Source organism: Ostrea edulis, chromosome 1, assembly GCF_947568905.1.
Source record: "Ostrea edulis chromosome 1, xbOstEdul1.1, whole genome shotgun sequence".
In the NCBI taxonomy this organism is placed as follows: domain Eukaryota; kingdom Metazoa; phylum Mollusca; class Bivalvia; order Ostreida; family Ostreidae; genus Ostrea; species Ostrea edulis.
The window spans coordinates 33853773-33877065 of NC_079164.1; the positions used below are offsets into that span (position 1 = coordinate 33853773).

At 35.7% G+C, this 23293-nt stretch overlaps 1 protein-coding gene across 1 annotated transcript in view; it reads left to right on the top strand.

Annotated features, from left to right (window-relative positions):
• The window catches only part of LOC125659240 (uncharacterized), a 44007-nt gene that overhangs the window by 796 nt on the left and 19918 nt on the right, over positions 1-23293 (top strand). Inside the window, exon 2 of the mRNA XM_048890851.2 lies at positions 22072-22258. Coding sequence (XP_048746808.2) covers positions 22072-22258 — 187 coding nt within the window. The remainder of the gene's footprint in view (positions 1-22071; positions 22259-23293) is intronic.

Here is a 23293-nt window from a genome sequence, read left to right on the forward strand (position 1 = left end):
TCTGTATTGCGTGTTTTGATATTTGGTTTATCCAACGAGTTGATATGGTGTATTTATTCTCGAGGCTTGCCGAGCGAATAAATACACCACATCAACGAGTTGGATAAACCAAAATATCATTAAAGGTACCTTGACATTCACGGATTTTTCTTACGGATCCTTACGTATTCAACAAATCCGTAAAGGTACACGGATTGTTACGATTTAGACACGGATACCGACGAGTGATTTACGAATACTTGCGATTGACTGCGAGTAGGAGATCCGTAAGGACTCGTAAGAAAAATCTGTGAGTGTGAAGGTGGTATTAATTTAGAGATGATACTCAGTATGATAGAAACAGCTGATTGAATATTTGTTTTGAATCCGTGGCTCAGACGTCGTACAATGTACTTATTAATCTTCCTTACGCTGGAAAAAACAGTGCGCTTACATGTATAATCGATTCATGTATATTACAAATGGCATTTTTATAAAAGAAACCAGGGATGAAAATTGTTGTATAAGGGATTATAGTTTATAATTAATAATGGTTTTGCCATTCCAACAAAATAACAACTAGTGACCGAGTATTTATTTTTTGACGTAGGCCTGACCTTCTGATAAAAGTTTGATGTCGTTGTAGTTTTGAAATAAACATGCGTAACAAACGATCAATGAAAGTAATATTTTAATGCAGCGTTATTAGAATGTTCAACAGTTTACGATGAAAAATACAAGTGTTTATGTAGTTGGATTTTATTCACATGGTTTCTTTGGATCTGAGGGCGAGAGGAAATCCTGAGGCATTTTAGTAAGTAAAAGCTGTAGAGATTTATTATATTCAATATAGCTCCAAAGAAAAGAGACTGTGCTTGTGAATGCTTGGTACCGCAAAATGTCGAGGTACTTTCGATTAGACCTGTCCAGTAGGCGGTTGATTCCTTGTTGATGATAATAGTGAGTAGTGTCAACATCTCTTTGTTTTCTTATCGTAATTTTGAGTAGGCTGTAGTATTCTTAACGCCAAGTGCAGTAAACTTCCATTTATTTATTGAACTGGTCACGTGACATCACATTTTACACAGTAAGACTAATGACAGTAACAACGGACATAATACGATTTACACGACAAGCGGCATAACTCTGTAAATCTTGTTACATAGGCCTAGTTTAACGTAGTTGTTGATCGAGTTGACCTTTTTATGGCCGGTAACTTGTATTATTTGTCAGTGGGGGCAATATCACTTTAATCTGCTATAAAAGAAATTTTAAATAAATACAGAATAACAAGTTATTCGCCTTATTTCATGCTAGGCTTTATCTCACTTGCAATATACACCACATGTATGAGATAAATGCATATTTTGGAATCATTAAAACAGTGAAAAAGAAGAAATGCTTGTAGTTGAATATAAAGATTTATTCATCTATCGTTTTTTTAAAAAGTCTCTTCATAATATCCAATCTGATTAGAATAAGATCTTTGATCCGCTCCGTTATTGTTATCAGATTGCATAATATCATGCATTGAATGAAAAGTATCCGTTTTATGTTTTTGTATTTACAACTCGGTACTAAATATTTACCGCTTTTGAGTAGGCGACATATCAAGTTTAAGATTTTATACTTATTATTATTGGTTTTTTATTGTTGTTGTGTTGTTTTTTTTTTAATTGTGTGAATCAATTTGGACATAAAGATTGTTCCCGAGAAGTATGAAGTTCTTCTGTTTGCCGGTTTTAATATTATCTATAAAACATCGCAAGATTTCGGGGACCATCGGGGGTCGGCAGTACTACATGTACATATGTAGATTTATCGCCCGCCGTATGTACTGAACAGGCACCACAGGCTGTTTTGTTTCATAAACGTATACCCGTGATTTCCTGAAATACCCTCAGAAAACCCCGAAATACCTCCCCCCCAATCATTATATATAATTACACGGGTATTTCGGTGATTATTGTTCCCCAAACAAAGTTTGGGAACATATTGTTTTTACTCTGTTTCTTATTAGGGTCTTCCGTCTTCAGGGGAGGAATCTTCTATTATTCTATTGTTGATTTTTCACTTTTCTTTTTATTATGTCTCCGAACACAAAGTGTCGGAGACATATTGTTTTTGCTCCGTTTCTTATTATGTCTTCGAACACAAAGTGTCGGAGACATATTGTTTTTGCTCCGTTTCTTATTATTATTATTATTTTCTTCTTATTCTTATTATTCCTCTTCTTTAGTGAGAAATTTGTCCGACCGATTTTGTGAAAGTGCTTCGACAGATCCACTTCAAACTTTGTGAGCTGATAGGGGGTCACTAGGAGGGGTGCATTCAACTTTTCAAAATTTCAAAATGGCCGCCGTTTCAAGATGGCGGCCAAAAAACGTCAAAAACTCAAGGTTGTCGGATTTCAACCAAATTTAATTTCTAGGGTAATTTAGTGACCCCGACTCCATTTCCACCATCAAAAAATTTTTTTGAGCCGCCATTTTCAAAATGGCCGCCATATACCGAAATATTTCAAAAAGTTGAAATCTTTACAACATTTGGGTTCTGGGGTAAATTGAGGGTCCACAATTCATTTCTAGCATCAGTATTTCCTTCCAATCTATTTTCAAATGTTTCAAAATGGCCGCCATTGAAGAAAATGGCGGCCAAATTACAAGTCCGTCGGATTTCAACCAAATTTAGTTTCTAGGGTTTTTAGAGGATCCTGAGTGCATATCCGGTATCAAAAACCATTTCTGACATGGGGAGGTGTTCGGAGACATTTGTGTTGGCATCCCAACACAGTTATAGCTCGTTATTATGCTATTGGTTTTACTCTGTTTCTTATTATTATTATTATGTTCCCCAAACGAAGTTTGGGAACATATTGGTTTTACTCTGTTTCTTATTATTATGTTCCCCAAACGAAGTTTGGGAACATATTGGTTTTACTCTGTTTCTTATTATTATTATTATTATTAAGGTCTTCCGTCTCCTGCGGAAGACCTTACTATTATTGTTCGCGTTCTTCTTCTTCATTATTATTATTATTTTCCTTGGTAGTACACGCGTTTTACTCAGCCATTTTTCGATCGATTTTCACGAAATTTTCAGGAAAGATGTCTTTTGGTGACGAGACTTTGCTTGCAAAATTTCGTGCTTGACGTCACTTCCGGTCAGGAGTTATCTCTCTTTTAGTGACTTTTTGAAGGGCCTTGTTGTTCACACATCTCCTCCGTTAGTTTTGAAGCTAGAGTCTTGAAATTTCTACACAAGATAGAGTAAACATTTTAGAAGATTTGTGGGGGATTTGATTTTACCGGAGGCAATTTGCCTAAACGCTCGCCTGGACCTGAAAAAATGGATGCCAAAATTTTTCGCCGATTTCGGCGATTTTTGACCTTTGATCTCCAATATCTTTTTTCTTGCAAATATTTTGTTAAGACATGTAGAACAAAAGTTGTGCACATTTACAAGATCGTTTCGAAAATATCAAGATTTAGGGGCTAGCCCCTTAAATTAGGGATCTAGAAGGGCTCAAAGTCTAGATCAAATATCTCAAAAATCGTTAATATTTTGGTATAAGTCAAAGAACAAAAAATGTTCATCTCAACAATCCAAATCTATTCATATAAAAATTTAGGTCATATGTTACGTAATAAGGGATTTTAAGGGCCAAAACCATAAATTTTTTACCCCTTGTATCTCGAAAACGACAAATATTTTGAAAAGCAATAAAGAACAAAAGTTGTTCAGAATGATGATCTGAACAATATGCATATTTCGTTTTTACCCTATGTGGCCCCGTTAGGGAGCTACAGTTTGGCCCCTAAAAATTACTTCTAGAAATAACTCGAGAACAGTAAAGAATTTCTAAATACTTGTTGAACAAAAAATGTTTGAAATGTCATGACCTTTCTTACGATATCAAGCAAAAGGGGCTGACCCTTTAAATTAGGGGTCCAGAAGGGTCCAAAGGTTTATGAGAATATCTCAGAAACTATTAATATTTTGTAATAAGTCATTGAAGCGGAAATGTTCATCTAAACGAGCTTGTTCTTATCAAATCAAAAAGTAGGTCATATGTTACGTAATAAGGGATTTTAAGGGCCAAAATCATAAATAATTGACGCCTCATATCTTGAAAACGACAAATATTTTGAAAAGCATTATTGAACAAAAGTTGTTCAGAATGATAATCTAAACAATATGTACATTTCGTTTTTTCCCTATGTGGCCCCGTTAGGGAGCTACAGTTTGGCCCCTAAATATTTCTTGTAGAGATAACTCGAGAACGGTAAAGAATTTCTAAATACTTGTTGAGCAAAAAATGTTTCAAATGACAAGGCCTTTCTTACGATATCAAGCAAAACGGGCTGGCCCTTTAAATTAGGGGTTCAGAAGGGTCCAAATGTTTTTGAGAATATCTCAGAAACTATTAATATTTTATAATAAGTTGTAGAAGCGGAAATGTTCATCTCAACGAGCTTGATCTTATCCAATCAAAAAGTAGGTCATATGTTACGTAATTAGAGATTTTAAGGGCCAAAATCGTAAATATTTGACGCCTCATATCTTTAAAACGACATATTTTTTGAAAAGCATTATTGAACAAAAGTTGTTCAATGTGTCATAACCTATCGATCAATATCAAAAAATGGGTCTGTGGGCCTCATGGCTCGCCTGTAGAGTCGATTTTTGTCGATATCGGTCGATTTCAAAAACTTGTAACTGGTAAATATTTTGTAAGGACGTATTGAACAAAAGTTGTTCAGTTTATCGAGATCTATCGATTGATATCAAGAAATAGGCCTATGGTCCTAATGGCTCGCCTCTAGAGTCGATTTTTTGTCGATATCGGTCGATCTCAATAACTTTTTACAGGTAAATATTTTGTAATGACATATAGAACTAAAGTTGTTGAGTCTATAGAGGGCTAACAAATGACATCAAGAAATAGGCCCGCGGGCCTTATGGCTCGCCTGGAGAGTCGAATTTCAAACGAATTTCACCGCAACTTTGCTTCAGAAGCTTATGATATGAAAAATTGATTATATCTAAAGTGTCTTAAAGTCGGAAACTAAATTGGGACTCATTTGTCTTTTTTTTTTTTTTTTTTTTTTAACTCCGAGTGCATCAACAAATCGGACGGAAGACCTACTCGTTGCTCGCAACGAGATCGTGTCTAGTTATTATTATTATTCTTTCTTTATTCTTGTCACCCTTTTTTGTCCACGAGTGTTCTCAGAAACTACTGAAGGGATCAAGACGAAACCTTTTTAGGATGATAGAATACTCTTTGTAGATGTGCAGAACGAACGTCATTTTGTCTGAAAATGCATGCATGTGCATGCACGTGCATTGGATTTTTTTTTTTACAAACTTTGGAATGCGTCTAACTTTTTTTATTTTTCAATGAAATCGTTTGATATTTATATTGCAGGTATAACTTCAGACCCTTAACCGTTTCACATCGTCAAAATTTCAATTCTGCACGCGCATGCACGTGTGCTTCAATTTGATTGGATAATACAAAACCATTTATAACTTTCATGTAAATTAAGACAATTTGATGATATATACAGGATAGGTAAAGATTATAAATATCTACAAATCTATTTTAAAAAATTTGAAAACGCGCATGCGCACACACGCGCATTGACATTTGAACGTTCAATTCTTTCAATGACCCTAACTTTTTTGTTTTTTGTCAAAATCTTTTCAAACTTGTCTTGTATATGTATCTTGATATTCTTAACAAAAGTGTATAGTCATAATTACCATCCGGCACGTGCATGCACGTGTGCTAAATTCTGATTGGACGATTTTCAAATCGCCATAACTTTCTTATAAATGATGGAAACAATATGAAATTTATACTGTAAGTATATCTATCAAATGTCTATTGAATGACATCAACATTGATGCTGAGTCATACTCACGTGCCCGTGTATGCACGTGCATATCCTTTCTTTCATTTTTCGGGTACTAAAATGGTCATAACTATTGAATTAAAAACTGAAATGAATTCAAATTTACCCTGAGGATCTATGATATGAATGTCTATGAAATGGTGTCAACAAATTTTCCATTATCAAAATCGTGTACGCGTGAATGCGCGTGCATTGTAATTTTTGATGTCTAAATTTAAGTATTGGTCTATAACATTTTGAGATTGCAATGAATAGGTTTGAAAATTAGGTTGCAGGTATGTTTTGGGCCTCTCAATTTATTAATAGTCTCAAAATCACTTCCCTTCACGCGAATGCACGTGCGTTTAATTCTGATTGGACGATTTTGAAATCCCAATAACTTTCTTATGAGTGAAGCAATCGATACCAAATTCATATAGCAAGTATATTGTTCAAATGTCTATTGAATAGCATCAACAAAATTGCTGTGTGGTACTCACGCGCACGTGTATGCACGTGCATTGATTTCGGTCTTTGTAGTTTTGAGTTGCCGTTAATTTCTCGTTTTTCATTGAACAGTTGTGAAACTTCTCTTCTACTCATATAGTAAGACTTCTAATGTATCGAGATGGTCGAATTATTTATATCCACGTGCATGCATGTACGTGCACGTGCACAAAACTATCAGATCTTTATAACTGATTTGAACTAGTATGAAATGGACTGAACGTTATAAGATAGTTATATATTCACATGCTACACAGTTTGCAATGGTCAAAACAACTTGTACGGAAATAAATGTCACCACTTACTAAATGGGGGAATGTTTGGGGAACATCTGTAACGGTCCCCGTTACAATAAGTACTACTTATTATTATTTTCTTCTTATTCTTATTATTCCTCTTCTTTAGTGAGAAATTTGTCCGACCGATTTTGTGAAAGTGCTTCAACAGATCCACTTCAAACTTTGTGAGCTGATAGGGGGTCACTAGGAGGGGTGCATTCAACTTTTCAAATTTTCAAAATGGCCGCCGTTTCAAGATGGCGACCAAAAAACATCAAAAACTCAAGGTTGTCGGATTTCAACCAAATTCGATTTCTAGGGTAATTTAGTGACCCCAAGTCCATTTCCACCATCAAAAATTTTTTTTGAGCCGCCATTTTCAAAATGGCCGCCATATACCGAAATATTTGAAAGTGTTAAAATCTCTACAACATTTGGGTTCTGGGGTAAATGGAGGGTCCACAATTCATTTCTAGCATCAGTATTTCCTTCCAATCAATTTTTAAATGTTTCAAAATGGCCGCCATTGAAGAAAATGGCGGCCAAAAATCAAGTCCGTCCGATTTCAACCAAATTCAGTTTTTAGGGTTTTTTGAAAATCCTGAGTGCATATCTGGCATCAAAAAGCATTTCTGACATGGGGAGGTGTTCGGAGACATTTGTGTTGGCATCCCAACACAGTTATACCTCGTTATATTTATTCTTTTTTTTTCCTTACCGATTTTGTGCAGAGCATTTCTCAGAGATGGCTCGATCGATTTGCTTCAGATTTTCTGGGGTGATGCGTTGCCACCTGAAGTTTATATATCCGTTTCAATTTTTAAAAATTTACTTCCGGTCGCAAGTTACGTCCGATTTTCCGTTTTTGAAATTACATTTTGTCCAGACGTTTTTTCCTAAATAGTTAAAGATTGAGTCTTGAAACTTTCAGGGATGATAGATGGTGACCTGTAGCTCTGTAATAAGGTTTATCAATGCGATCCATCACTTCTGGTCGTCACCGGAAGTGAAGAAACGAAACGTTAAATTTCAAATTTATGTTTTTGAAACAAATCTTGCATATATTAATAAAGTCTCTTTAGGCGTTTCAGAATATGTTAGACTTACCGGAAGTTTAACCAGCAACTTTTTAGAGAAAAACTTCGAAAAAAAATGGTTTTTGTTTGTCTTCGTATATCTCGCTCATTGATCAAATTTTTAATACGATATTTATAGATATTGTTGACTTTATCCATCTCTAGGGCACCCTTTCATATTATTTTAAAATTCACTTCCGGTCGCGAGTTACAGCCGAATTTCCGTTTTTCAAATTACATTTTGTCCGGGCGTTTTCTCATAAACAGTTATTTATTGAGTCTTGAAACTTTCAGGGATGATAGATAGTATCCTGTAGCTCTGTAATAAGGTTTATCATTGTCATCCGTCACTTCCGGCCGTCACCGGAAGTGAACAAAAGAAACTTCCGTCAAATTTGAAAGTTATTCTTTTGAAATAAAGCTTGCATAGATTAATTGGATCTCTTTCGGAGTTTCAGAAAATGTTAAACTTACCGGAAGTTTAACCAACAACTTCCGGTTTTTAGAGGAAAACTTCGAAAAATTGGTCTTTCTTTGTTCTCATATAACTCGCTTATCTAACAACTTTTTAATACGATGTTTACATATATTATTGACATTATCCTTCTCTAGGATACCCTTTTAATCCTATTTCAAAATTCACTTCCGGTCGCGAGTTAGGACCGAATTTCCGTTTTTCAAATGATATTTTGTTCGGCCCTTTTCTCATAAACGGTTAATGATTGAGTCTTTAAACTTTAAAAATATGATTGGTGATGACTTGTAGAATTGTGAAAAGATTTAATATGTTGTACGGTGTGACCGTTGAGACGAGCAAAGCTTAAACATCTTGCAACACGACTTTTATCCGCCTCTTCATTTAACGCGGGAAATATAACGCACTTGGTGTAAACATTTACAAATCGTGACGTCATATTAGCTGCAATGTTTTTTCTTCTTTCAAACCAAGCAAAAACAAAACGTTTTAAGCTATGAGAAACCTTGTCTGGAATTTAAAAACGTTAATTGTACTTTCTAAACAATCTAAGTATTTTAATATTGGGATTGTCAATGAAGTATACCGCAGTGACGGCGACATTTTTTCGGAGGCATTATGGGTAGTCCCCATCATTTTTCAGCTGATGAAGAGCAAACCACGTGACTCAACTGCGTAATCATTGGAGCGAGCTCGTCGCTTCCGGCCGCCAACGAAAGAAACGTCAAATATTAAATTTACGCTTTTGAAACAAAATGTGTGCTTGGAATAATTAAGTGTCTTTTGGAGTTTTAGAAAATGTTAAACTTACCGGAAGTTTAAACAACAACTTCCGAATTTTTAGAGAAAAACTTCAAAAATTGTTCTTTCTTTGCTATCATATCTCTCGCCTTTAAATCAAGTGTTTGTTATGATTTTCACATATATAATTAACATTATCCATCTTCAGAGTATAATGAATTTCTTTTCTTCAAAATTCACTTCCGTTCGTTAAATATATACGATTTCTGGGTTTTTTCTCCAGGCTTTTTCTCATAAATAATGAAACATTGAGTCTTGAAACTTCCAGCAATGTTAGATGGTGACTTGTAGATGTGACATGCCTGTTTCAATTATCTTGCCGTCACTTCCGTCATCCATCGGAAGTACCTACCTACCTATCCTCTTCGTGCCCGGTGGCACATAAGGCTTATACCAGATCCCTCCATTTGTTTCTATCCATAGCCATCTTTTCTACTTCCTTCCAGGTTTTTCCCATCTTCTTTATATCACTTTCTATAGTCCTTCTCCATGTCTCTCTAGGTCCTACTCTGCTTCTCTTTCCTTCTGCTGGAGTCCATTTAAGTGCTGTTATTGTGATGGATTCGTTTCCTTTTCTGATGACATGACCAAGCCATCTACACTGTCTTTGTTTAATCATTGTGATTAGATCTTTCTGCCCTGTTCTTTTATATAGATCTTTGTTTGATATTTTCCTGGGCCAGTAAATCTTGCATATTTTCCTTAAACATTTTGTGTGGAATCCGGACAGCCTTTTATTATCTTTTTGCGTTAGTCTCCAACATTCTGCACCATACAGCAAGAGTGATAGGACATTGCTCTGGTATAGTCTGATCTTTGTCTTTTCGCTGATGTTACTAGTCCTCCATATTTTATTAAGTTGGTGAAAGGAAGCTTTTGCCTTTTGTAATCTGCTGGTGATGTCTTTTTCTGTTGCGTTGTTTTTGCTAATTGTGCTTCCAAGGTATGTAAACTCATTTACTTCTTCCAAGTTCTCATTTTCTAATTTTATTCGTGGCGGTGCAGGAACAAACTGCATGGTCTTTGTTTTCTTCTTGTTTATTTTAAGGCCGATCTTGTTAGCATTTATATTCAGTTCGTTTGTTTTCTTTTGAAGATGGTTAGCAGTAGATGATATTAATGCGATGTCGTCAGCAAAATATATGTCTTCTAGCATAGATGTCAGTGTCCATCTAATTCCTCTGCGTTTGTTCCCAACAGTTCTTCTCATAACCCAATCGATTACAATTAAGAAAAGCATAGGTGACATAATGCATCCCTGGCGTACTCCACTTGTTATGTTAAACCAGTTTGTCAGTGTGTTGTTATGTATGACACTGCATGAAACGTTGTTGTAAAAACTTTTGATGATGTTAATGAATTTTTCTGGGCATCCATATGTTTTGAGTATCTTCCAAAGGCTCTCTCTGTGTATGCTGTCAAAAGCCTTTTCAAAGTCAATGAAATTTATGTGTACTTTGCTGTTCCACTCAATACACTGTTCTATGATATTTCTTAATGTAAATATATGGTCGATACAGCCTACACCTGGTCGAAATCCAGCCTGTTCTTTCCTGATGATATCATTTATGGCATCACTGAGTCTCATATAGATGATTTTGCAGAATATTTTGCTTGGCACAGACAACAGGGTAACACCACGCCAGTTTGTACATTCTGTTTTATCCCCTTTCTTTGGAAGCTTTACAATAAGACCCCTTAACCAGTCCGCAGGTAGTACTTCGTTGGCCCATATCTTATTAAAAAGTTCGTAAAGTTTATCAGCTATTGGTTTCGGATCTGATTTTAGCATTTCTGCGCTGATGTTGTCGATACCTGATGCCTTGTTGTTCTTCAGACTTTTTATTGCTTTTAATATTTCATCTTTGGTTGGTGGTTCAAGATTTGCTTCGAATGGTTTGAATATTTCTACTGTATCACCAATAGCTTCGTCTATGTCTGGGAAGGCTGAGGGCATTGGTCTATTGAGAACCTCGCTAAAGTGTTCTGCCCATCTCTCTAGTTGTTTTTCATCTAAGGTTATCTTATTTCCATTTTTATCTTTTATGATGGAGCTTCCGCTGTTATATTTCCCAGACAATTCTCTTGTGATTTTGAAAATTTCTCCTTGTTGACCTTTTTTTGCTGCCTTTTCTGCTTCGCTTGCTTTTGCTTCAAAATATTCCCTTTTATCTTTCCTTAACTTTCTTTTGGTCTCTTTATTGCATTCAGAGTATTCTTTACTGTATTTAGCTGTTACTCGTTCTGATCTTGCATTCTGCTTTTTCTGTTTAAGAAGTCTTCTCTTGTCAATCAGCTTCCATGTATCCAGTTGTATCCAGTCTTTGTCTGATCTTGTCTTAGTGCCAAGCACATCTGCACTGGTCTGTATGATACTGTCTCGAAACGCATTCCAGTTGTTTTCCAAACCCTCTCCTATATCTCCAAGTGCCTGAAATCTATTTCTCAGTGTCAAAGAGAACTTTTTCTGTATACCTGGATCTCTCAGTCTTGTTGTATGGTACTTTATTCTTGTTGTCTCTGATCTTTTCACGGCTTTTCTCAGGTGGATTCTGATTTTTGCTAACAATAAGTGATGGTCACTGCCATCGGAAGTACCATAAGAATATGTAATTTTTCATTTTTTTTTTTAAAATTCTAATGCTCATAATATTATTTAAGAGGGTAATAAGTCATACCAATTCCACCGGAAGTTGGTTTTTCGAAACCGGAAGTTGTCCGAAAACTCAGTATTTTTCAGGGAATTTTTAGTGTGGGTTCCCTACGCGGTCCATTTGGAATTTTTAGTCGTTTTATGGATTCCCGAGATACTTGAAAGTGAATTAAACTAAACCGAAATTGTTTATAATTGATAAATCACGTCTTACATGTACGTGTTTATTTCTTTCATGTATAGTCGTTCTTCACTAATTCACTGATTGAATTCTTCCAGTCAAGGTCCTATCTCGTCAGAAATTGGACGGAAGACCTATTCGTTGCTCACAACGAGATCATTTCTAGTTATTATGTCTCCGAACACATAGTGTCGGAGACATATTGTTTTTGCTCCGTTTCTTCTTATTCTTATTATTATTTTCTTCTTATTATTATGTCTCCGAACACATAGTGTCGGAGACATATTATGCTCCGTTTCTTATTATTAAGGTCTTCCGTGATTGTTATGTTTCTTTTCCTCTATTATTTAGGTCTTCCGTTTCAGACGGAAGACCTTATAATGATTGTATTGTTTATTATTTAAAAGGTCTTCCATTCCAGACGGAAGACCTTATAGTGATTCTACTGTTTATTATTATTCTTATTTTTTTCACTGACGATTTCTCAGAGATGGCTGGATGGATTTTCTTGAAATTTTCAGGGATGATAGAGAATGAAAATACCCCGAGGTTTGTTTTTTTTTTCATTTTTTAAAAATTCACTTCCGGTCGTCAGATATGTCCAATTTCCGTTTTGTTAGAAGATATCTTGTCCGCGGGAGATCTCGGAAACGGTTAAAGATTAAGGCACCAAACTTTCAGGAATGATAGATCATGACAAGTAGGTTTGTTGAATATGGTTAACATCTGCATGCGCATGCATGTGCATCACAATTTTCGTACATTAACTTTGTAATTAGTCTAACTTTTTTGTTTTTCATTGAAATGGTTTGATATTCATATCATAGGTTGATATTAAAATCATTGACTGATCTGCACGGTCAAAATTACCAAGATACTAAAAATCTACTAGTATCTCACAAGCGGTCATCTCTAAAGCTTACAGAAGGTACAAACTGACTATTCAGAACGACTTATGAGGGTTATCGTTGGGGACATAACATATTTTAGATACATTTTTGCTTCTGTATAAAATTATTTCATTCTAGTGGGGGAGCTAGGGGTATGTACATAAGATCTATACAAGCTATCCACACCTCAGGTGCCTGTGTAATTAGAATAATCTAACAGTGTCTCGGGACAGGCCCTCACCACAGTTAGAATGCCTCCCATATACCCGTAATGAGACAGAAAATTGCAGAATCGCTCCAAAACGATTATAAAATCACCAAAGATTAAACGCGTAAATTTGAAGGTAAAATTGAATACAACTAACCTCACTGATAATTCGTAAGTCCTTAACACTGTAAAAATAAATGAAATGATATTATAATATCTCGATTCAAATTGACTGCCATTTTACCGGAAATTGTTATCGGAACACCCTGCTGTTTTCCAAAACGAATGCTCAACGAAGAACCATCCACTACCATATATGGAAAACAGTGAAACGTACCTTTTGCAAAGAGCTTGAAGACCAAAAAAAAAAAGAAAAAGAGAACAATGTGCAGTGGACACAGAATTACCGTGTAGAATTGAAAGACAAACAGGCAGAAATAATCTCTGCAGTGCAAAAGGGAAAAGATATGTGTTTCCCAGTGCAATTTGGTTAATTTTCTTCATTCAGGCCTATTGAAAGCAATTTTCATAAAAAGAAGAATATTAAACATTCAGATTAATTTAATTTGACGCTGAAAAGTTAACTTAACTTATATTTCTTAATTTACAACGTTTAAGCCATAAGTTAATTTTCCTGTAAAATAACGTCGTAGTAAAGATCATAGTACATCTACCGTAAAAGGTCATATCTCCAAGCTGTTCGCTTACCCAATGACAAGTTCCGGTGTTCTAGCATAGAATTTTCCCCCGCATAGGTCTTTCCCTCCGAAAAAACGGACCCGGAATGGACATTCCCCCTGGAAAGATGGGCCTGGGATAGAATTTCCCCCTAGGAAGAATTAACCCGAAACGAATTTTTCTCCAAGACAAAACCGTCCCATTATAGAATTTCCCCCTAAATGACAGTACCCCCTCCCCCTTCTTACATTTTAGCTATGTATCCGTTTCCAGTTCTATCACTAGACTTATCTTGTTTATCTAGACCCAGAAATTCCTCTTATTATTTTTTTCTAATTTTTTTTTTAATTTTGAGCAGGATCTTGTGTATCGTGAACAATCATCATCTTATGATTTTTTTAAAAAAAAAAAGGAAATTATTCAAATCGTGTAATGGTATATTAAAATTCATTCAGAAATCTCAAGTCTTTATCGCTATTTACTAGTATCTAACATTCAAATAGTGAAGTTGGGAAGAAGTTAATGTTTTTTTTTAAATTAAAAATTTTGAATTTAAATAAATGAGAAAATTAAATTACTTTTATTTATACAGTTTATCTACTAATACTTTTCAGATATTTTAATTGTACATGTATATCTTTTATTCGGCATTTTACGAAAAATCCTAATGATATTGACCATTGTTAAAGTCTTTTGGGAAGCATATTGTATGTACAATATGCATTTCAAAGTTTTCTCTCTTATTCCTATTTCTTTTTGCATATATTGTAATAATTAGTATACGACTTATTTTACTCAGAATTTTCATTCACCTCTTACTTGTAAGATATTTAGAGCGAGATTAATATAAGCCTTTTGGCTTGTTTCTCAATTTATTTCATGTATAAAACATTGTTTGTAACCATTATCGAATTATTTACGATTAAATATTGTTTAAACTAAAGTTTTCAGCTTGTAAACCCAACTTCAACATCTCTAAAAATATAAATTGGTTTGTTTTATGAATATCGCAATATTAATGAGCGCATATTTATTTCATCAAACTATAACAAATGATATCCTGAAATAGGAGGGGTTAAATTCTATACCAGGGCGGTTTTTCCGCCATGGGGGAAACTCTATACTGGCTTTGTACATAGGGGGAAATTATATGCTGGGGCACTTATCCCCCCTTGGGGGTAATCTATCCCGGACCCGTTCTTCCGGGAGGAAAGTCTGCGGGGGAAAAGTCTATGCCAGGAGCGGATCCAGGAATTGCGGTTACGGGGGGCGCCACTTTATGAGGCAGGGGGTCTGGGGACGAAGCCCTGGGGGGGGGGGGGGGGGTTACAGATTTTGTAGGGCTTGAAATATATCTCCTATTTAGTCTTTTGTACTATTTTCTATCATTTTTTATGAGGTGAAATTAATAAAATGATGCAAATTTTAAGGGTTTTTGGAAAAAATTAAGTTCTCCCAATAAAATAATTCAAGAAATCAATAGATTTTGTCATTTATTTCTCCGGGAGTGGAAGAAATTATTGCTTCTTATAATGTTTAGTATGTTTTCCTAAACAAGATACCACGATTTACCTTAAGTTTGAAAATTTTAGGGGGGAGGGGTCCCCCCTTAAATCCGCCACAGTATGCTACATCACAGGTTAAATGAAGCTGTACACAGAGAAATTCAAACTCACAGGTTTTAGTTCTCTTTCTATGCTAATTAAAATGGAATTAATGGCGAATCAGTTGTGAAGGTAACTTTTTTGGTTTTATATTAATGACATGATTTTACCGAAATATGTATTTAGTGCAATTTTTATTTTGCTACATTGCGGGTATATTGGACGCATTCTGTCGTTAAACCGGGTCCGTAGGACATTATCACTTTAACGATAGAACATTCAATCTAGTTCCTGTAATAAGCAACTCCTCTGGCGGCATGTTTACCGCTTAAAATATGCGACGGTCCCACCTAGAAATTGTTAATTTCTATTTGTTGGACCTCGGTGTCAGCTACCCGATTATGATCGACAATCACCATTCCCATGTCCGTGTATACGACGCAATGGCGGTTTAAACGGAATGCTCATTGTAGGTAGGTTCTCAAACAATATTCCCTTGTTTATTTTGCTGAAGTTTTCTTCAGATCTTGGGGATTATATTAATTGTACCGATAGGTGTTGTTTAGTGCATAATTAAATAGTTGAAAAAATACCGCCAGTTACAGCTTTAATTACAATCAGGTGTTCCTAAAGTGTGTTGGAATTACCATGGGCACGATTGTGCTCCTTTTAAACAATATACACTTGTACAATCAATCCACGTACAATTATTCTGAAATTGAAATTAAAAATATGCAGGAGTTCCTCATCGACAATATCTTCGTAGTCTTTGGAGATCAGGTCTTCCCAAAGTGTGTCGGAATTAACATGGACACGATTGTGCTCCTTTGTTAACTGACCTGTTTTTTTTTTTTATATTCTTATGAAGCAGAATTTATTCAAACGCTTCTTCATGAGAAGAAAAATCTCTTTCTGTGGTCTCCAACTCGACATTTAGGTATATCAACGACGTTTTATCTAGTAACAATAATCATTTTCATTCATATGTTGATTCGATATATCCATGTGAACTCGAAATTAAAACACCACAGATTCCTTCACATCTGCTTCTTACTTAGATATTTTATTCAAAATAGATATTAACGGCCCGGTCAGTTCAGTACATTCCGTTACGCTACAACTCCTGAATCACACACGTATAGTAACTTGCGTTTTCCTGCAGAAGTTTAGAAAGCCCGTGACAGGGTCATTATTCGTAGGGGAAATTACCGTCGAGATCCTGAACGCGGATTTCCAGATTAAGGGTGAAACTGCCGTTCCCCTAAAAAATCGTCCGGAAGATGAAGCGTACGGATTACCAGGGCTCCACTAAATGTTTATATTTATGGATACTTATTGAATATATGTCACACCTTTATAATATTTTGTCACCTTCTTCCTATTAAGAAATCCAGGAAAACTCGTACCCAAATTTCACTAATCATAAACTAGCTTTACTCCCAAGAATTCGTATCCAGAATTGACAAAATCAGTTTTTCTCCAAGGGAACTCGTAACCAGATTTATATTTGATAAAATGACAAAGCTCGTACCCTACTATAATTGATGGGTACGACTTCACCAGGAAGTCTCGCACTCTGGTAAGACCTCGCACCCAAAATTCTGGATACGAGTTCTTGGTTCGAGTTCTCCAGAAGTCGGCTGTGGAGTCCACTTTGTCAAGGTATAGTATCTGTTAAATCAAGACAAATCAATTAGGTGACTTTCCCGCATCTTCACAAGTCAAGGGTTATTGGTTAGTGCGAGGTGATGAATCAATAACCCCTGACATGTGAAGATGACTGTCCCGCGGTACTTTTTTTTTTATTGTTGTAGTGAATGGGAAGAATGTAAGATTGAAGTTGTGAATATTCACTCCATATATGATTTGCACACTCTTGTCATGGTGGGTCAAAAGGTCATAGAGAAAAAAACCTACATCTGAGTCCTTCGTCAATGCGAAACCGCGAACGATGACGGCTGATCATCAACGTCTTTCACTGTGAGACATAGTTTGCTTAAGCATGTAGGTTGATAAAATTGCAACAGTCGTAAAACACACATTAAAGTTACCACTAAGAATTGAAGAGGTAAATATGTATAGGTTGTATGCGTTATAAAAATTTTACTTACCTTTTCTATCGAATTCAAGTCATATCTGTCAGAAAAAAATGGAAGCTTGGGCCAAAAAGAACAATGAGAGGTAAATTTAGATGCCCCCCCCCCCCTCCTTCCTCCCTCAACGATTTATGATTTTTAGTTTTATGAAAGTAACATGGCGTTTTTCATTTTTTTTTTTTTTTAAATAACATTATTGCTTTTGCTTGTCAAGAATTTTTAGAATTCCAGATGAACTTGTGATTTGTATTATATATTTCGTCTTGACCATGACGTTCATTGCAATCAAACACAAATGAATTATATAGGACAGTCCAGGGGTGCATTGTCTTTCTGACATATTATTTCAATTATTTAAAAAAAATGTGTGTTCTGTGGAAATTTATTTACACATACACCAGACATTTTTTGTCTGAATAAAAGCAAATGTGTCAGAAAGACAACACAGTGTGTTATTCTTAGATGTCTCCTTGCCCTTCGGATACCACGAATTCCAACCCTTTTTCAAAGACGGTTGTAGGACATTTCTGTCAATGTCCTAACTTGCGATGATTCTTGGGTACTATCCTCAGCACAAGGACAAGGTTGGAAATTGCTCTTGAAAGACATCAGATATGTCGGAGTATCCATGTTAAGATAACTTCATAATCTTATTTGTTGACCTCTTCTATTAAAATCAAAAAGTTAGCATAGGTTGATGAAAAATATGACATGTATTGAATCAATATGATTTACGGAAAAAATATATCACAGTCATTTTATACACCAAGTACCGATCATATCACTAGTATCCAAAGTTTACTGAATCACATGAAATAAATCACATACCTCTGATTTACTTACGTGGGGTCTTGTTCCACACGCTGCTGTCACAGCTTAAATATACTCATGTCATAACCAAGGGTGGAAATAATATTATGCAGCAGTTCTTGTAAGAAGCATGCATATAGAAGGTGGTTTGTTGATAAAGGGGCTACAAATGAAAATTGAGAAATTAATTAAGGGCCTTCAAGAACGAGGAGGACCCTGTTCCCAGTCTTTCCCAGTCCACATGAAAAGTGAAGATAATGAACAGTGATCAATCCCATTATTCCTATAAGGACTACAAAATAGAGAGTTGGGCAAACACGGACCCCTGGACATACCAGAGATGGGATCAGGTGTCTAAGAGGAATAAACATCCCCTGTTGACCGGTTACACTCGCCGTGAGCCCTACATCTTGATCAGGTAAACGGAGTTATCCGTAGTCAAAATCAGTGTGCCAAGAACGGCCTAACAATCAGTAAATCAGTATGAAACACGTCAGATAGCATTTGACCCAATGATAGGTTGTATTTGAAACTTGATCATCATAACGACCATATAAATTGCGAAATACTGACTTTAAATGAGGCTGTTGAAACCCTTTTAACATCAACTTGTTTTTCAGTAGCCTGCTTCGATTTAAAAACTGATCATACAGAAAACAAGCTTTTGCGTATTCATATTGATGTGTATCAATAGAAGATATTGTTGTATGTTGGAATTCTGTCAAAGTTTTTCTGATTGACTTAAAGTATGGCCAAAATGAAAGGTGTTTTTTTTAGGGTGGACATGCTGCTGTGATGAACAGTATATAATAGTGCAGTGTATCATCTTTCATATTTTCACTCTTTATAGTATCACCTTTCGTTCACTACAGACCCCCCCCCCCCCTTACTTTACATTTGTCTTAAATCAGGCTTACAGGGAATATAGATCAGGCAATTAGAATCGGGGAAGGTGGGTCAGTTTTTTGACAATGGTCAATATCTGTTATTTTTATATGGTCGGAAATAAAGATATATTCGGCGATTAGCACCCTAGTATTTTTTAGACCAATAGCAAATGAGAAGAATGTATAAGCTTAAAGTTATAAGTTATGAACTTGACTTAAGTAGGGAAGGGTTAGCCCCCCCCCCCCCCCTACTTAAACACACACACCCACACGATTTAAGAAACGAAGCCTGGGAAACAATTTTAAGTGGTTTTAGGCACCAAAACTCCCCCTCCCTCCCCTTACGATTTAGGATTTTAAAGATTGCACAATTTTTATATACTTGTCAAGAATTTTAGACAAGTCAACTACTTCGGCTGCCCCCCCCCCCCCTTTTGGGGGGGGGGAACTACTTGTCTGCAGGTGCTACTACTAATTTTTACATCTGTCAGAAATCAATGTACATCGGGGCATCTATTAGAAGATATAAATACAGAGTACGTTTTCTAAATGATACTACAGGAAAAGTACGGCACAAACGAAGAGATGTGTTGGTATCACGTTAAATATAGATATTTACTTGCCATGATTCTTATTAAAATGCACCCATCGACAGGTAGAACAGATTCAAGTTTGTTCAAATCATGGAGCCGGAGTGTAGGATGGGGCCTTAATAGGGGATCAAAGTTTATTATATGGTAATATATGGGGGAAATCGTCTTGTCGAGACCAGCGGGGCCATGGTTAGTTATATTGATATGCAAGCATCATCAGGTAGTGCAGATTCCAATTTATTCAAATTATAGCCCTAGAGGGTAAGTTGACGCCACAATAGGGAATTGATTTGTACATTGCAATATATGAGGAAATTAATCTGCATCATTGATTACATGTACCTATGCTCTAGCAATATTAACATTTCGTACAGTTAGTGAAATGAAACAGATTATTTGTGGCCGTTCTTTGACGCTTGCATCAATATATGATTTGATATGATTTATCTATTCCAAATTAGGGCCCTCTTGGACATACAACATACATGATTGTTAATAATACATTTGACAAACAATGTGTAATGTTTGTAATAGTAATAATAAAAAGAAAAGAAACGAGAATATGCACTGTAATAGAATCAGCTTAAATAATCTTAATAACAAGAGACATTTTGAACATAATAATACCTTATGTATTACATCAAAGTACCACCGTGTATCCTAATGCAAAACTAATGTTTGTATATGTTTTAGCAATGTTTTCAATTAAAACAAGTGTTACAATTCGCTGTCATACAATCTTGTATTTCTTTGTTATGATAACATTGGCATGAAACGGGACACAGATGTGCAAGTTGACACTGGGGTATCCCAATGTCATAGTAGTAGTAGTGAATTATGAAAGAAAATACATGAAACCAATCGTCCTCCACACCTTATATTTGATATGGTCCCTTGAAATGTCTGTCAAACAATCAAAATGATGTCGACTATATACCCAATCACTTATATTTAGTTGTCCGATCACATTTTTATGCCCCTGCCATAAAGTGATCGGGGGCATATAGCTTTAGCCTTGTCCGTCCTTCCGCGACACTCAGTTCGAGACAGATCGAGAATGAGTTTTGTTGATTTTTGATGGAGCCTTTAACATAGAAAAATTAATGTTAGCGCCTGTTTTCCAGACCTTTTTCTAAACGCCTTGAGATGTTGAATTGATTGTCGTAGGCAGGTGTATATTAATGAGTTACAGATTGACTTTGAGTTTATTCCAGTTGATTATTGTTTTAAGGAGTTGCTCCCCTGTAACGTAGAAAAATTACTTTTATGACCAGTTTTCCGGACCTTTTTTCTGAACGCCTTGAAATATTGATCTGATGTTTTGTATGCGAGAGTTACAGATAGAATTTGAGTCTTGTTCCGGTTCGTATTCTTATAATCTGAATACCACATTCAATGCTTTTCTACATTTCACATCCTGCAGTTGGGGGCATTCATGTCGTGCCGAAACATCTAGTTTGCATTATACGATCGCTTTGTAAGCAATTTAGTGCGTTGCCAATCGCTTTTTACTTTGTCTGCACTTTGTGATGATGCATGTAAAGCTTGTGTTACCTTGATTCGTAAAATCAAAATAAGTTGGCAATTAATTGAACCATTATGAAAATAATTGATTAACGACATGCTATTTTGGAATTTGGAAACATGTCGATTAAATGGATTACATATACATCGAAGTTTGTGGGAATAATAATTCTTCTAATTACAGGGTAAGGCTCATAACTTGTCACTACTATATACTATAACTACTATATTATAATCGTGTAAATTTTAAACTACGTGTAGAAAAAGCATCGACACATAAATTATATTATCAAAACTTACCCGTTATCAGACCGTCTTTTTGCATAACTGCACATGTGTATCGATCGCGTCCGAATTAACGAATCACGGTTACAGGGTGCTTTAACAATTAAAAATCAAATATCAACTGGTATCCCAGCTTTAACAATATCGATTTGGGTATGTCTGTCTGACTCTTTCAAATACCATTATAACTTTTTCAAATACCATTATAACTTTTTAAAATAGCAATGAGACTTGATTTAGGATGATCGCTATGATTAGTTACAATAAATAAAGGTAAGATCATCATGTCATGATATCGGGAGAAACGGCTACCGTTTGAGGGTTCAAATACTGTTTGAGATTTAACATGATACTTCCATAATAAGTCTCCGTGACACATGGATCTTTTCACCTATATTTTTAAGCTCAGAAGGTCAAGGTCACTTCACATATAATAGAGGTTTGTAAACGAAATATCAAATACATTTTTATCCTTAGCAACAAAACTACACGTACATAACAAGTTTGACCCATAACAAGAAACCTAAGGTGGAGGTCACTCGATAATGTCTTTGAGAGATTATTTGGTTTCTGGATGAGGTTGAAGTTGTGCTTCATTTCACATTTTCTTGTGGGTAACAATGCTTATTATCTGTTTTTATTTCAGGTGTTGATCATGTCACCTGGAGATGGGATAGAAGAATGTCCACGAAATAAAACATATTGGGATGAAAGAGCACAGATTGTATGCAATGATAGTATGACAGAGAAAGGTCTGGTCTATCATTGTCTGCCAACAATCAATTTGAAAACTTCAGGGGAATGGTGTCTTACTCCTAAAAAGATTCTAAAAGGTTGTTGATAACAGTATACTTAAAATGAAACACAATCTCAGATTAAATACAATTGTCCTGATTTCTAAATTCAGTGTACTTCAGATCAAAACACTCCTTTAAATATTAATGCTTTGTGAATGTATGATTTCTAGGATTCATGAGACTTTTTACGTCACCTGAGTAAACTCAGGTGACCTATTGCAATTGGTTGTCGTCGTCCGTCGTGCGTTAACAATTGATCATTTTTAACTTCTTCTTGATAACTACCAGTCCAATTCTTTTCAAATTTGGTATGAAGCATCTTTGGGACAGGGGGGGGGGGGGCATGATTTGTAAATTTCAGGACTCCAGCACCCCTGGGGCCTTAGGGGCGGGACAAAAACTGCCCAAAATGACCAATTTTCAAATACTTTCTTCTTAAGAACCGCACATGTGTAAGAAAAACTAAATGCATGGTAATGTAGAGCAGGAAGGCATCTACCAAAATTTTAAATTTCATGATCCCCGGGGTAGGGGTGCTGACCCCAGGGCCGCGCCAAAATTATATAAAGTGTTTATGTGTAAAACACTTAAATAACATCGTTAGTGCTATTGATATTATATTGAAACTAAATAGATATTTTTATAAAGAACAGATAGTCCTTTACCAAAATTGTAAATTTGATTATCCCAGGGGTAGGGGTTTTGGTATCAGGATGGGGCCAAAATGGTCAGTTATTAAAATGTGAACAATAGACATTTTTGACTTCTTCTTGATTACTATCTTTCAAATTCTTTTCAAATTTGGTATGAAGCATCTTTGGAACAAGGGGGACATGAATTGTATGTTTCAGGATTCCTGAATCCATGGGGCCTTAGGGGCGGGACAAAAACTGCCCAAAATTGACCAATTTTCAACGGTCTTCTTCTCTAGAACCGCACATGTTTAAGAAAAACTAAATGCATAGTAATGTAGAGGAGGAAAGCCTCTACCACAATTGTAAATGTCATGATCCCCGGAGTAGGGGTTCTGACCCCAGGGCGGGGCCAAACTTACTATATAGTGTTTATGTG